We start from the raw sequence: 15,827 nt of genomic DNA on the forward strand, positions 1-15,827 counted from the left end.
CATGTAGGTTTACATCATTTTTTAACAGTAAACTATATTTTAGCCTTCTTACTGTGTGGATTGTTCTTTCACAGATAATCTGTCAGTAAATGAAAAGTATGATTATTTTTAAATAGGCTTTTTAGGGGATCTCTGTGTATTTTTAGGACCACATCTTGTTGGCACATATTACCTAGATAAATGGCACAATTCGCATATAAAGCAGCTATCCTGGTCATGAATGATATTTGCAAAGCCATGTTCTTTTCACCAACAGTGATATTTTGGTTTCTATTGCGTTGGTGCTTCTTGAATGTAGGGTGTGATTATAGGACTTTTGAAAGTAGTATGTAACAGTCTCTTCCTCGAGTTGCTAATGATTTATAAGATATTAGGGAGAGGGAAGGAATAAAATAATATTGGAATACTCATGTAGTGGTATTTTTTTTTGCGGGGGGGGGGGGGCTTTCCATGAAAGCAGTATAGATGGAATGTCTATAGTTAATACATCCATTTTAACCCAGTATACTATTTTTATAGTATTTCCTTTTTTAAAAAATTAAGCATTTTTTTAAGACCTAGAGCTTAAGTTGAAATTATTTACTCTCTAGTTCTCTAATGTAGGTTATTAGTACCATGGATACTACTGAAAAGTATCCAGTATGGAAAGCTTAAATGTTTTTTGTATTGAGCTCTGTAAAGTCCATTATGGACTTTAATTCATCCATTTAAAGGGTACAATTCATTTGTTTTGAATATATTTATAGATATGTGAAACCACTACAGCTATCCATTTTAGAACATTTCATTCTAAGGCTAATTAGGTGCCATTACATTCTTTCAATACTTTTTCTTTTATGTGCTTGAAGCATTTTTGTGTACTTTGGAGCATTGTCTACTAATGAACCTTTCTTTCTGAATATCACTTTGTACATTTTGTGTTCCTTTTCCTTAGGAGACTCAGCAATCCAATTTTGGCCCTGGAGAACAAAGTGAGTATTTCTTTTGCTTCTGGTTTTTAAATTAAGCTATTTATTGAGCATTTGATTCACCTGGCCTTAAATTCCTTTAATAATTCTTTTTGCATGTCTTATTCTAATTTTATGATCCAATAAATAGTAATGGATTGAGCTGAATATTGGTATGGCTATAATAATCAAGATATTATAGATCATTATAGATCACAATAAACTTCTATTATTTGAACTAATAGTTGAAAGTGCATAGATTCAATTTGATGGGCATCTCATAAATCAAGAACCATTTTCCACTGTTTTTCCATTTCCTTGATAAAGATAAAGTGTTTTAAAATTATAAAACTAAACAAGAACACCTCATTTTAGCTGATCAAGATGCTTCTCTTTCTGTATCTGTGCATTTTCCATTTATTTATTCCTGCGTCGTCTGGTCTGTGTAGAAAGCCTGTCATCCCCTGCAACCCTGCTTTTTTCACCCTAACTCTTAAACTTCTTAATAGAACTTGAAGGGAAGTCAGCGCTAGGAAGTTCATGTATGGTCCCAAGAGATACGTAGACTAATGGTGGGAAGGTCAGGAACCATTGCAAATTTCTGGGCTTCACCATTGTGTTAGTGTTTCATCACTGTGACCAAAATACCTGCCCAGAACAATGTAGAGGAAGAAAGATTTATATTGACTCACATTTTTATAGATTCAGCTGGTTCTATCTTTCTGGGCCTGAGATGAAGCAGAACATCATGGTGGGGGATAGCTGCTCAGTTCACTGTAGCTGGGAAATGGAGTGTGTATAGGTAGGGAGACTGGGAAGAAAATGAACGTTTCCTGGGCATGCCTCCAGTGACCCACTTCCTGCAGCTTTGCCCCAACTGCCTATAGTTATCACCCAGTTTAATTCATTCAGACTAGGATGGACTGTTTAGGTTATAGCTCTCATAATCTGATTATTGCACCTTTGAATATGCCTGCATTAACAGAAGAGCTGTTGGGGGATATCTCATATTTAAACCATGACAACCATATAGCTCTGTAACAAAACCAGATTTTTTTTAATACTTTTTTTTAATATTTATTTTTTAGGTGTAGATGGGCACAACACAATGCCTTTATTTTTTTGTGGTGCTGAGAATCGAACCCCGGTCCCACCCGTGCTAAGCGAGTTCCCTACCACTGAGCCACAGTCTCAGCCCAGATTTTTTTTTTCCTATTTAATTGTAAATGGATACAATATCTTTATTTTATTTATTTTTATGTAGTGCTAAGGATTGAACCTAAGACCTCACACATGTGAGGCAAGTGCTCTACTACTGAGCTAGGACCCCAGCCCAAAACCAGATATTTTTGCCAAGAGCAATAATTTCTTCTTTTTTAAAATTTATGTTTTAGTTGTAGGTGGACATAATAGCTTTGTTTTATTTATTTATTTTTATGTGGTGCTGAGGATTGAACCCAGGTCCTCACATGTGCTAGGTGAGAGCTCTACACTAAGCCACAACCCCCGCCCAAGAGCAATAACTTCTTAAGTAAGGTAGATTTGCACTAGTTTCACGGTATTTGGGGAGATGAAAATACGGACCTTTTTGATCTTTTGCTAAGTTATCTTAATGCAGAGGTAAAATTAGAAGAATCTCTCTTTTATTGTTGTACTTTCTCTATATGTTCATCTTAGTTTTGCCTTGTAGCCAAGTTTACAGAAAAAAGGGACCTGATATTATTTACATGCAGAAAATATCTAGCTATAAACCACAACATTTCCATTTTCTCTCTTCATTTATGAACATCTCATTCTTGCTTCTACCCCACAACTCTTCTCTTGCCTCAAAGCTAACTATGACAGATGTGATCCCAAGTTGCATCTCCTCTCTCTTTTTGTTTGTATATATGTTACTAAGAACTGAACTGGGGCCTCACACATTGTAGGAATGTGCTATACCACTGAGCTGCATTCCCAGCCCTTTATTTTTCCTTTTGAGGCAGAATCTTTCTAAATTGCTCTGGTTGATTTCCAATTTATGATCTTCCTGCCTCAAAGTAGCTGGGATTAGAGGTGTGCACCCCCACATCTTATTTGGGTTTGCTTGGCTCTTTATTACCTTGTGTTTTTCACTTAATTTATTTTAACCCTGTCTATCAATATAAAGCTCTCATTCATTCTAATATTAAAATTGTGTTATGTGAGAGTGTTGTAGTTTAAGCCAGGCACAGTGGTGCAAACCTATAATCCCAGCGGTTCGGGAGGCTGAGGCAAGAGGATCACAAGTTCAGAACCAGCCCCAGCAACTTAGTGAGGCCCTAAGCAACTCATTGAGACCCTGTTCTCCAGCTAAAATAAAAAAGGGCTGGGGATGTGGCTCAGTGGTTAAGCACCCCTGGGTTTAATCCCTGGTTCATAATATATATAACTTTAACTGGTCCTCTACTGATGGACTTGTAGTTCTACTTTTTGCTTTTACAAAGCATACTATTACATGTGTGTGTTTTCCGTGTGTTTCTCCAGATATCCCTGTAATGTGAAATTGCTTTCATTGAATAGTATTTCTAGATTGCCTGCCCAAAAGATTGTGTGAGTTAACAGTCCTATATGAGTATGCTTGTTTCTTCCCCCATTCTCCCCATATAAAAGTAGCTATAATAATGTCATGTTATTGGACTTCAATGTGTTGCCATTGTGATAGTTGTAGAATTGTTTCAGTTTATATTTCTTTGAGGGTAGATATTTTGCATACATATTTTATGATCTAAATAGAAAATTTCAGTTGCTTATTCTGTGTTATTTTGTTCCAGAAAGATACAATCCTTCTGCTAAAACTTCAAATGGGCACCAGTCTAAATCGTAAGTTTATAGCTTAATAAGTTTGTCTCTTTTTCAATGAGTTATCTGTAATATCTGGATATTTTGAACAGTACTTAAAAATGTTATTCTACTGTTTACTTTTTAATGTTGTGCCAAAGATAGAACCTAGGGCCTTGTGTATGCTAAGCATATGCATTACCTCAGGCAGAAATATTAATCTTTTAATGCAGGTATAGGCAAACTTTATGTAAAGGATCATATAGTGAATTATTTTAAGTATTTAGGGGCACATGGCTTCTATATTGAATACTTAATTCTGTCATGGTAGTATAAAATTGTAGCTATAGACCATGGATGTGTCCATGTTTCAATAGAACTTTCTTTAAGCTGGGCACAGTGGTACATGCCCCTATTCCCTGTGGCTCCAGAGTCTAAAGCAGAAGGATCACTAGTTCAAAGCCAGCATCAGCAACTTAGCGAGCCCTATCTCAAAATAAAAAGGGATGGGAATGTAGCTCAGTGATTAACTGCTTCTGGATTCACTTTCTGGTACAAAGAAAAAGAACTCATTTTAACAATACATTGGTGGCCTAGGGTTTTGTTTGTGGGCTATAGTTTTCCTTGCTCTGAGATCACAGGTTTTTTCCCTCATCTCTCAGAGGTGTGTTTGTATGAATAGTTTATATTTAATAAAGAAATCATCTTAAAAAGAGAGGCTTTCCCCTCCATTTAGCCATGTTATATATTTAAGTAACATAATTGGTACTGTCTTTGTTTTTATATTTTTATTTTGTAGGTAGGAATATATATGAAAATGTAATATATATGAGAATGTAACAATAACTTCTCAAAGAGTAAACTCTTGAACTTCCAAGACTAAAAGTTAACTCAGAGGTTAAAATACTTTCTAAAGAATTTATGGCCACAGCACCAGTTTTCTATGCCATAGCTATAAACTACACTAATCACTTTAGTTTAGTAGCCTCTTCAGCTGAACAATGGGAGGACTGAGGACTGCTGAAGAATTCAAATTATATTCCTACTCATATTTATATTCAAAAGCTTGATGCATGCCTACAATATATGTGCATTTCACTTTGATTGCTGAGGGAAAAAAAGTCTGGTAAAAGCTTTTTTTTTAAAAAAAAAACTATGCATATACAAACACAAGCATCTCATTCATTCATGCATTCATGCATTCATTCATTCATTCATTCATTCATTCATGGAGCTGGGGATTAAACCCAGAGCCTTGTGCATGTGAGGCAAGCACTCTACCAACTGAGCTACATCCCCAGCCCCTGGTAAAAGCTTTGACATATTTACACATGTAAACAGGTTCATTGAGCTGCCATTATTAAATCATAAGGGCTGGGAGAATTAAATACATTTCCTTACCAAGAGACCAGTCATAGATATGCACTAAGCCCTTGTCCAAAAGAAAACTTTTTCCCATCCCATTTAATTGATCCAGTCGTAAAACACTTTTCATAGTTATAATCATTTGGTTAACTTCAAGGTGATTTTTTTGGATAATACTTGGAATTGGGATTAGATTTTTAAATATAGATTGAGCTTCAAGGGAAAATACAAGTAATTACCCAAGTGAAAGAAGATTTCCTTCCCACTGATTGGAGATGCAATGAAATTTTTAAAAGAAAGATAATGAGATATTAAATATTTTTCTAGTTGCAATTCTCCCTAATCTTTGTATTAATTTTTTTCTCTCTTGTAAAACAAGAAGTGTTTATGAGTTATTACTCAAATGTTAAGTTTAATGGCTTTGATTTCATGGTCTTAAGGAAGACTTAAACCTTTAATTTTACTTTCAGAAACTGTCAGTTTATAGCATTTGTATGTTTTTTTAAAACGGATTTAAATTTTTATCAAGAAGATTTGGAGCTTGGAGTTTCAAAATTCATACATGGTCATTTCTGCTATAACCAAGACTCTCATTAAAAACCATTAATTCTATATAGGACGCCTGTTTCCTAACAAGGCATTTATTTATTAACCCATTGAGTCCAGAATTTTCAATTTTGTGAATATTTCAGTAGAATTGACGCAAGTCATTAAAATGGTTAGAAATAACAATTTAGAGTTTATATATATTATATATTATTAATTAATGGTATATTATAATTATAATAATTATTATCATATAATGCTACTATATATTATATACTATTTTATAGTTTCATAAGTGTTCTACATTTAGAATGATGGGACAGAATGGGTTAATTAGAATTTTGGATGAGGAAATTATCTTCTTTTGGTTTTTACTATTTAGTTGCCAACACAGATTTCTCTTCATGAAACATTGGGAACAAAGAGAGAGAACTATTTGATACTTTAATTTTTTTTTTCCCCTTTGGGAGTTATACATCTCCAGTGGACTGTTGGATTTTGCTCTATTAATTTGTTTTAATAATGATGTAAACATCTGTATGCAATTCGAGAAAACAAAAGTGATTATGAGAATTTATGGAAAGTAATTTTTGTTTTATTAGAAAGGAAAGGTGAATATTTTACTTGGGAAAAGTTTAGAGCTTATGACATGGTTAAACTCCTCCTTTCTCTGTTTTCACTCTGAATGTGAACCAAACCAGACGTTTTTGTTTTGATTCTTAATTAAATCTTTGGCTACCATAGTGATTATTTCTACAAGTATTGGTGTATATTTAATACTCTGGCATCCATGATAAATTGTTCCAAATATAATAATCCTTTTTGCCTTTTCCCTCTAGTATGTTAAAAGATGACTTAAAACTAAGCAGCAGTGAAGACAGTGATGGGGAACAGGTGTGTCTACTACTATATAATTTTGCCAGTCTCATACAGTATTTGTTTTCATTGTATTTTATAAAAATTACAATTGAATAGTACATTTACAATTCACTTATTTAGAATGAATTCCTTCCTATAATCTTCTGACACTGGAATATTATAGTTTTCTGTGCTGTCTTTAAACCTCCATTTCCTGCCCCCCCCTTGTTTTTTGTTTTTAAAAACTCGACTTTTCCTTAACATTTGTTGTGGGTCAGAACATACTCATGAAGCAAGAGGTTACTGACAAGGAGAAATATTAATAAATTTCTTATCCTGGCAATTCAGTTATTCCTTAAGTAAAAATAATGTGTTAAGTAAACATCGATTCATATGTTAGAAAAGGTGGTTTTTAAGAATTCAGATATTGTTCACATTGCTACGCAAATAGAGTACTATTCATTATTCATAGTTTTCCTCATGCTTTAATTTTAGGACTGTGATAAAACAATGCCAAGGAGTACACCAGGAAGGTAGGCATTCTTTTATTTTGTTTTATTTAGAGGGATAAGGTCAGCCTGATTAACATTGTAATAATATAATAAGTGGCCTTATAAAGTAAATATTGTCAGTTGTGATTGTGGAGAAATAATTCTATAAGTTAACTAAAAATCACTAAATTTTATACTTAAAAACTACATGAATTTATGGTATGTAAATTATACCTTCAGCTTTTTTTAAAAGGTATTAATAGCTGAGTAGTACATCAGAAACTTTTTTAAGGAAGTGTTTATTTCATTTACAATGAAGTTCTGTGTTCACTGAATTGTAACAGCTCAAATAAACATTATAAAGATAGCTGTTGGATTTGCATGTTTTCTTGTCATTGTAAAAGAAACTTTTATTCATTTATGTTTTATTTCCTTTAGTAATTCTGAACCTTCACATCATAATAGTGAAGGAGCAGATAACTCCAGGGATGATTCTAGCAGCCATAGTGGATCTGAAAGCAGCTCTGGATCTGATTCAGAGAGTGAAAGTAGTTCCAGTGACAGTGAGGCAAATGAACCATCCCAGAGTGCATCTCCTGAGGTGAGAAGGGAGTTCCTCATAAGCCTTGGTAAAAATCTGATTTAACTATAAAAGATATAGGAAAAAGATTAAATATTCTGACAAAAAGCAATTGAACTGTGTATTTTAAAGAAAACTAAATACTCTATTTATTGAATTGGTTTATTTTATTTTATTTTTTTAAATACACGACAACAGTGGAATGCATTACAATTCTTATTACACATATAGAGCACAGTTTTTCGTATCTTTGTATATAAAGTTATGTTCGCGCCAATTTATGCCTTTATACATGTACTTTGTGTTTTTTTTGCATTACAATTCTTAATATACATATATACCACAATTTTTCATATCTCTGTTTATATATAAACTATGTTGATAACCCAGTTCAAGTCTTCATATGTGTACTTTTGTATAATGATGTCCATCACATTCCACCATCCTGCTAATCCCCTGGCCCCTCCCTTTCCCTCCCTCTGTTTATTATTTAACAGAATTCCCCCTCTGCCCCCCCCCACCAAATTTAGGAACTGTTTGAAATTCTGTTAGCAGATCATTAAAATATTGGATTTCTTGCCCAGCGCATGTGCCTATAATCCCAGCGGCTCAGGAGGATCAAGAGTTCAAAGGCAGCCTCAGCAACAGTGAGGTGCTTAGCAACTCAGTGAGACCCTATCTCTAAAATACAAAATATGACTGGGGATGTGGCTTAGTGGTTGAGTGTCCCTGAGGTCAATCCCCAGTTACCCCCCACCCCCCCAAAAAAGGACTTTTTTAGTTTGATCTTTACTTTTATGTCTCTATATAGTAATGCATGTTATATAGTTATTATGGATAAAAGGAGTTTTATATAGTTTAATTTCACTATAGCTTGCTAAGTCCTGTTAAAAACCTCCTGTAGGGCAAGTGTGGTAGCACACGCCTGTAATCCCAGTGACTTTGGAGCCTGAGACAGGAGGATTGCAAATTCAAGGCCAACCTCAACAACTTAGTGAGACCCTAAGCAACTCATCAAGACTGTATCTCACAATTTTAAAAAAGGCCTGGGGATGTGCTTCAGTGGTTAAGCACCCCTGGGTTCAATCCCTGGTACCTCCAAAGCAAAACAAAACAGCAACAACAACAAAAAAATCCTCTTTGGGTACCTACATTATTTGTTTAGTTTCTGGAATTATAGTTTCTGGAATTATACTATGTGATTTCTTGTTACAATGCTTTTCCTCCCCTCTCCTCCATGCTGGGGATTCAACCCAGTCTCTACCATCCCTAGTCCTGCAGCCATTAAAAACAAAAAACAGCAACAACAACAAAGAAACCTCACTAAGTTGCTGAGGCTAATCTCCAATTTGTAATTTTTCCTGTTTCAACCTCCTAAGTAGCTGGGATTATATGCCTGGCTGTAATTAATGCCTTTCAAGTTAGATTTCTGACATGAATTTGTTATTTAAAGGCCACATATAATATCTGCTCATTCAAGTGATTAGAACTAGTAGTAAATACTTCATCCTGTGCTTTAGTCCAGTTAAAACAGTTAAAAGCACATTCTTTTATTGGATTAGACATTAGAGTTTTTCCTTTTTTTTTTTTATATTATGAAGAAGGAAGAAAACTTCAGTGTTGAAAAAAGTATATGTATTTCTGTTTTTCAGCCTGAACCACCACCAACAAACAAATGGCAACTTGATAACTGGTTAAATAAAGTGAACCCACATAAAGTTTCACCAGCGTCTTCTGTGGACAGTAACATCCCATCCTCTCAAGGCTACAAAAAAGAAGGCCGAGAACAGGGCCCTGGGAATAGCTATGCAGATTCAGGAGGGCCTAAGGAAACAAGTTCTGCTACTCCTGGACGAGACTCCAAAACTGTCCAAAAGGGATCAGAAAGTGGGCGTGGTAGACAGAAGTCTCCAGCACAGAGTGACAGCACAACACAGAGGAGAACTGTAGGCAAAAAACAACCCAAAAAAGCTGAGAAGGCAGCTGCTGAAGAGCCTCGTGGAGGCCTGAAGATAGAAAGTGAAACCCCTGTAGACATGGCTACCAGCATGCCCTCCAGCAGACACAAAGCAGCCACCAAAGGCTCAAGGAAACCCAATATAAAGAAGGAGTCTAAATCTTCCCCACGACCTACTGCAGAGAAAAAGAAATACAAGTCAACAAGTAAATCTTCCCAGAAATCGAGGGAAATCATAGAAACAGATACCTCATCCTCAGATTCAGATGAAAGTGAGAGCCTCCCTCCTTCTTCTCAAACTCCTAAGTATCCTGATAGTAATAGGACTCCCGTTAAACCCTCCTCTGTGGAGGAAGAAGATAGTTTTTTTCGGCAACGAATGTTCTCTCCTATGGAAGAGAAGGAACTCCTTTCACCCCTCAGTGAGCCTGATGACAGGTATCCACTTATTGTGAAGATTGACCTGAATCTCTTGACTCGAATACCGGGAAAGCCTTATAAAGAAACTGAACCACCCAAGGGGGAAAAGAAAAATATGTCAGAAAAACACACCCGAGAAGCTCAGAAGCAAGCCTCAGAAAAAGTTTCCAGCAAAGGCAAGAGGAAACATAAGGTTTGTTGTTTGTTTTGTTTTTTTTCAGTGCTTGTAATTGAACCTAGGTCCTTGAGAATGCTAGGCAAGTACTCCACCACTGAGCTATATTATACCCAGCCAAGCACAAGGTCTGTAAAAGATTTTTGTTGTTCATTTTTAAACATCAGAGTCTGAAGTGCTATGGAAATCTCAGCCACAGAATAATAAAAATGTGTCATGAGCCCAAGGCCCAGTTGAAACTACATATATGGAGCAGTCTCTTGAGGACCTCTCTGCTTCTACCTGTTTCCCTCAGTGAATCCAGGATTATTTTGAATTAAATAAGAAATGAGCCAAAACTTCTGTGTGTGGTGGTCAGGCCTTGGTAACATTCTTAAAATATTGGTTGTGGGTGTTTTTAGTTGGAATACAATCCTTATCATTCTTTACTGTCTTCTACCCAAACCAAGTCACACTTGGTTTGGGTAGAAGACAGTAATTCCAGCCCCCAAAAGTTTAGTCACCAAATTTGACACATCCTTGAGAATTTTTCTCATCCACTGTCCACATCTGTGCCTACCTTTTTTCTTTTTGTATCGGGAATTAAACTCAAGACAGTCAACCACTGAGCCACATCCCTAGCCCTATTTTATTTTTTAAAGAGAGAGAGAGAGAGAGAATTTTTTAATATTTATTTTTTAGTTTTCGGCGGACACAACATCTTTGTTTGTATGTGGTACTGAGGATCGAACCCGGGCTGCACGCATGCCAGGCGAGCGCGCTACCGCTTGAGCCACATCCCCAGCCCCCCTAGCCCTATTTTGTATTTTATTTAGAGACAGGGTCTCACTGAGTTGCTTAGCACTTCACCATTGCTGAAGCTGGCTTTTAACTCATGATTCTCCTGGCTCTATATTTTTTCCTTTAACCAAAGTCAGAACTAAAAACATCTCCTGGGGTTGGTTGTATAGCTTAATGGGTAGAGCACTTGTCTATCATTTGTGAGGCTCTGGATTCAATCCCCAGCTCTAAAGTGGAAAAAAGACAGGAGAAAAAAAAAAGTTTTCTGGCATATACCAGCTCTCATCTATAAGTATTTTCAAGGCAATTTAGAGACAATGCTTGGAGTATGTTTAAGGTTAGCTTTTTGTAGACCTAGGAAATGTGAAATTTCATGGATGTCTAAGATTTAAGGATTATAGTCATGTAGATATGCTGGATGGCATGTGCCTGTATTCACAGTTACTCCAATACATATGTGTGAACATAATTCAAAGTACTGAAAGTAAAGCTTGAACAAATGAACAGGTAGGTACTAGAATGGCCTTATCAGATAAACTTAGAAAACAGCCCCCAACCCAGTTGACCTGAGAGTCACACATGGGGGAGCATTTCCTTAAAACCTAGTACAGCCTAAGACTTTTTTTCCCCTTTCCTTTTCTTAAAACCATAGTACAATGCACAGATGATACATATTCAGACAAACTAGAATAATACTTCACTTTTTCATTTTTTAAATCTTCCAAAATTGAAATTGTCCATATGATTTGAATTTCTTACCATGTTCTGCCACAATAGCTAATGAGATTCCATTATTATATTATAGGGATGCTTTACTCATCCATGAGGGAAGCTGTTTAGTAAGCTGTGTAGGGCTGTTGGTCCCTGTGCTTTTGAGCCTCAGATCTTGGACTTGCTTGTGGAATTTTTTTCATAGAATTATGTGGAATGTGGGTTTATATATGGTAGACTTTGTTCCTTAGAAAACTAGGATGTTTTTTCATGGAGTAGGAGGGGGAAACGCCTTTTTGTGCTTAAAAAGTATTACATAGTCTTTAAAGCTATCCAAACATTTAAAATGTAATAAAAAGTCCTTTTTTACTCTTTTGTTTAAAATTTTTACAGCATATATGTAACATGTAGTTCTTCCTTAATAAGGAGCTCTGTATCCCTTTCTCTCCCATATTTAATTATCTCATTATCATATATTTCTCTGAAGATTTTTTATATCAATACCTGTAAATCAGATTTTGACTTTATAAAATGTATAATATAAGAAGCTTGATTAAGATTTTTTAAATTCATGGATTTGTTAAGATAAATGTTTTAGGCAGTTCCTGGAGATAAAGCAGATAGTAGTGAGAGGAGAACCAGTCAAAAGTAATGAAGGATATAGGGGTTGAGGTTGTGGCTCAGTGGTAGAGTGCTTGCCTAGCGTGTGCAGGGCTCTGGGTTCCATCCTCAGCATCATATAAAAATAAAATATTTTTAAAAATCCCGTAAAAACAAAAAACCAAAATAAAGGTATTTGTCCATCTACAACTAAAAAGATAAATATTTTTTTTTTAAAAAGTAATGACATAATTTTCTTATGTCTCATTGCTTAGCTTTAATCATTTGTGTCTAAGAGAATAGGCTTTTGCTATAGCAAATGTTTACAATCTTTTGTTCTGATATTATCCCTGCTATTATCTTAGTAGGGATAAGCTGGAGATTTCTAATGGATTTCTAATAGCTAAAATTAAATGGAAAAATAAAATAAAATCAGACCTACTACCAGCTGTTTTTTGAGTTTTTTTTTTTTTTTTTTCCCATCTAGAATGAAGATGATAACCGAGCCAGTGAGAGCAAAAAACCGAAAACAGAGGAAAAGAACTCATCTGGCCACAAGCCATCCAGCAACAGAGAGTATGTGTTCAAAACATGTTGCATGCAGTTTTGTTAATACATGTTTATCATTTGGTATTGGGTACTTTCTGAGATGCTCCCAGTGTGTTCCTTTTAGTAAGTGGATATTATACATGTACATACACACATATACTAAATAGTGGGAGCTTTTGCTTTTAACTATTGAAGATGGAAAACATAAAGATTTGGTTATATTCTCCTCTCTCATTTTAATGGACTAGGGGTGAGTATGGTAAAGTGTTAAGTAAAGCTTTATCACTTTCTGGATAGATGGGAAGCTTACATATAACTTGCAAGAGACCAGTTGCTAACTTAGGAACATTAATCTTTTTGCCATTCTTCTGTTTGCTCATTTATTTAATCAATATTTATTAAGTCCTTAATTATGTGTCAGGTGATGTTTTAGACACTGGGTATACTGCTTGTGGGGGCACAAAAAATGGGGTGGGGAAAGAAAAAACAGACAAGATGCCTACCCTCATGGAATTTACAGTCTCATTTTGTTTTGCAATAATCATTTATTCTAATAATCAGATGGGGAAAACAAATTTGTCTTGAAAGCAGGTAAAGAGAATGGAAAAATCCATCACCCCTGTATTACTGTGTAGAGAAATGAGGGCGTTTGTTTTGTTTGGCAGGTCATCAAAGCAGAGCGTTGCAAAAGAAAAGGAGTTGTTACCTTCACCTGCTGGGCCTGTTCCTTCAAAAGACCCAAAAACAGAGCATGGCTCTCGGAAGAGGACTATTAGTCAGTCATCTTCCTTAAAGTCAAGCAGTAATAGTAACAAGGAGAATAGTGGCAGCAGCAAAAACAGTTCCTCTGCAGCAAAACAGAAGAAGACAGAAGGGAAGACTTCCAGTAGCTCCAAGGAGGTTAAGGTATGATGTTGGGAGCTTGGCCTTTTGAAAATCACTCTCATTGCTATAATTTCTTCAAGGTGACAACTGTACTTTAACATCTTTGTTATATACTTTAACATCTTTTTTAATTTCTCAGTAAGTATATAGACCTGTGTGTTTCTCTCTTAGTTTATCAAAGTATTGATAAAGTGATTCAGTCATTTCAGACCATAAAAGCAATAAGTCAGCTGGCCACATGGATACTAATTAAGATAGTAGCCCATAATTGAAAAAGTTGGTTATGGACATTTTCAAAATAAATACCACATGGTTCCAATGCTAAGATTAAGTTCTTGTCTGTAGTTTGAAATGGTTTTCAAGTTTCTTGGAATTAGATTTTACAGTCAAATATATTACATGAATATCGTATATATTACAAATATACTACATGAAGTGACAGAGCACTTGGCTTTATTCATGAAATAGAAAAAATATTTAGCTAAGCTAGTTCTGAAATTATTTCTAATATTATTTTTCCTGACAGACTCATAATGTAGAGAAATATTCTTCATGTTTGTGGATGGCTATTTGGGCCAGAGAAGCTTTTTCAAGGCAGTACCTTAATGACTCTCCCCCTCAGTTTCTTACCATGTTGTTTGTATTGCTTTGTGTTTGTATTGATTATTCTGATCAGAAACAAATTTCTGGAACTAGGGCAATAATCTAAAGTTTTAGGAGTTTAACTCACTGGATTTTTGTGACTATATGTTTGAAAGTTGAAAAATTAGACTACTAAAGGCTATTAGTCATGCTTATTAAACTTGTTAATTTAAGTGTTTTAAGTTGAGATAATTTAAATTATGAGCAACTTTTCAAACATACGTACAGCAGGCAGGCTCTTCAGCTGAACACCCTTCCTTTTTCTACAGTAGATTGGAGAATTCCTATGCCCTGAGGATGTAACTGTCCTTTTACCATTCCAGTTCTCCAGTTGCCCGCTTGCTCTTTCTCAATCTCCTGTCTTTTCATTGCAGGTTTTGAGGCCTTTTTTTTTTAGAATTTAATATTTATTTTTTAGTATTTGGCAGACACAACATCTTTGTTTGTATGTGGTGCTGAGGATCGAACCCGGGCCGCACGCATGCCAGGCCAGCACGCTACCGCTTGAGCCACATCCCCAGCCCCAGAGGCCTTTTTTAAATAAACAAAATAAAAAACATTAATTGAACTCACCTGCTTATTTGGCTTCTGCTGTCTCAAGGATAAAAATCTCTTCTTTATGAAGGAAGTTTTATTTTCTTAACAGCAGAGATTTTTTTGTTGTTGTTGTTTTCTTCAGTGTTTGATTTACCGGGTAATTTAGAAATGTTTTTGGATTAAATGCAGTCACTTGATACTCCATCATTTTCAAGAAAAAATAGATCCAATTTTAGTCTCAGGCTCTTCTACTACTTAATAGTTATTAAAGTTGTTAATTCTAGTTGGTCTTGACAATTACCAACTCAGGCAGTTAAATGAATTAGTTGAAGAAAAATAATTTTCAGAAACCTTCAGTTTTCCTCACATAAATCTAAACTTAGGCACTTAAAGGACAGTTATTTTAGTCTCATTACAACTGCAACATTGTATTCAAGAAGCCATTTCAGCTGGCCACATGCCTATAAACCCAGGCTCAGGAGGCTGAGGCAGGAGGATTGCAAGTTTGAGAACACCCTCGGTAATTTAGCAAGACTCTGTCCAAAATTAAAAGGACTGGGAATGTAGCTCAGTAGTTAGTGATCTTCCTTGGGTTCAATCCCCAGTATTGCCACTAACAACAACAACAAAAAAGCCACTTCATAAGCAACTTTAGCATTTTTTCAAATCTTAAGACTTTTGTATTTTCATTTCTTGAAGTAAATTATATTACATGGAACTGAAAATTATTACATGGTTCCTTTTAAATATATTTTAATCACAAATAATAAAATTATATATTATCCAGTTTTTCTACTATTGAAATATTTGTGTATTCATGGGTTAAATTTTACTAATTTATACTGTTTTATTATGGGAGATTGTATATTCAAAAGTATAGAGCTGAATAGAAAGGCATTTGCAAAGAGAGAAAGGAAGAACCCTTGCATAAAGGGATATGATGGAAGGAGGCAGAATAGACATGTTGATAGGAAACAAAGAAAAA

The 15,827-nt window shown here is 35.2% G+C and overlaps 1 protein-coding gene across 3 annotated transcripts in view; it reads left to right on the forward strand.

Moving 5' to 3' along the window:
- The window catches only part of Aff4 (ALF transcription elongation factor 4), a 92,985-nt gene that overhangs the window by 61,542 nt on the left and 15,616 nt on the right, over positions 1 to 15,827 (forward strand). For all 3 annotated transcript variants that reach the window (XM_021733574.3, XM_005335755.5, XM_013363119.4), the window contains 8 exons: positions 935 to 971; positions 3,740 to 3,788; positions 6,497 to 6,551; positions 7,011 to 7,048; positions 7,445 to 7,607; positions 9,239 to 10,156; positions 12,717 to 12,805; positions 13,444 to 13,684. In XM_021733574.3, coding sequence (XP_021589249.1) covers positions 935 to 971; positions 3,740 to 3,788; positions 6,497 to 6,551; positions 7,011 to 7,048; positions 7,445 to 7,607; positions 9,239 to 10,156; positions 12,717 to 12,805; positions 13,444 to 13,684 — 1,590 coding nt within the window. The remainder of the gene's footprint in view (positions 1 to 934; positions 972 to 3,739; positions 3,789 to 6,496; positions 6,552 to 7,010; positions 7,049 to 7,444; positions 7,608 to 9,238; positions 10,157 to 12,716; positions 12,806 to 13,443; positions 13,685 to 15,827) is intronic.

This window comes from Ictidomys tridecemlineatus, chromosome 1, assembly GCF_052094955.1.
Source record: "Ictidomys tridecemlineatus isolate mIctTri1 chromosome 1, mIctTri1.hap1, whole genome shotgun sequence".
Classification (NCBI taxonomy): domain Eukaryota; kingdom Metazoa; phylum Chordata; class Mammalia; order Rodentia; family Sciuridae; genus Ictidomys; species Ictidomys tridecemlineatus.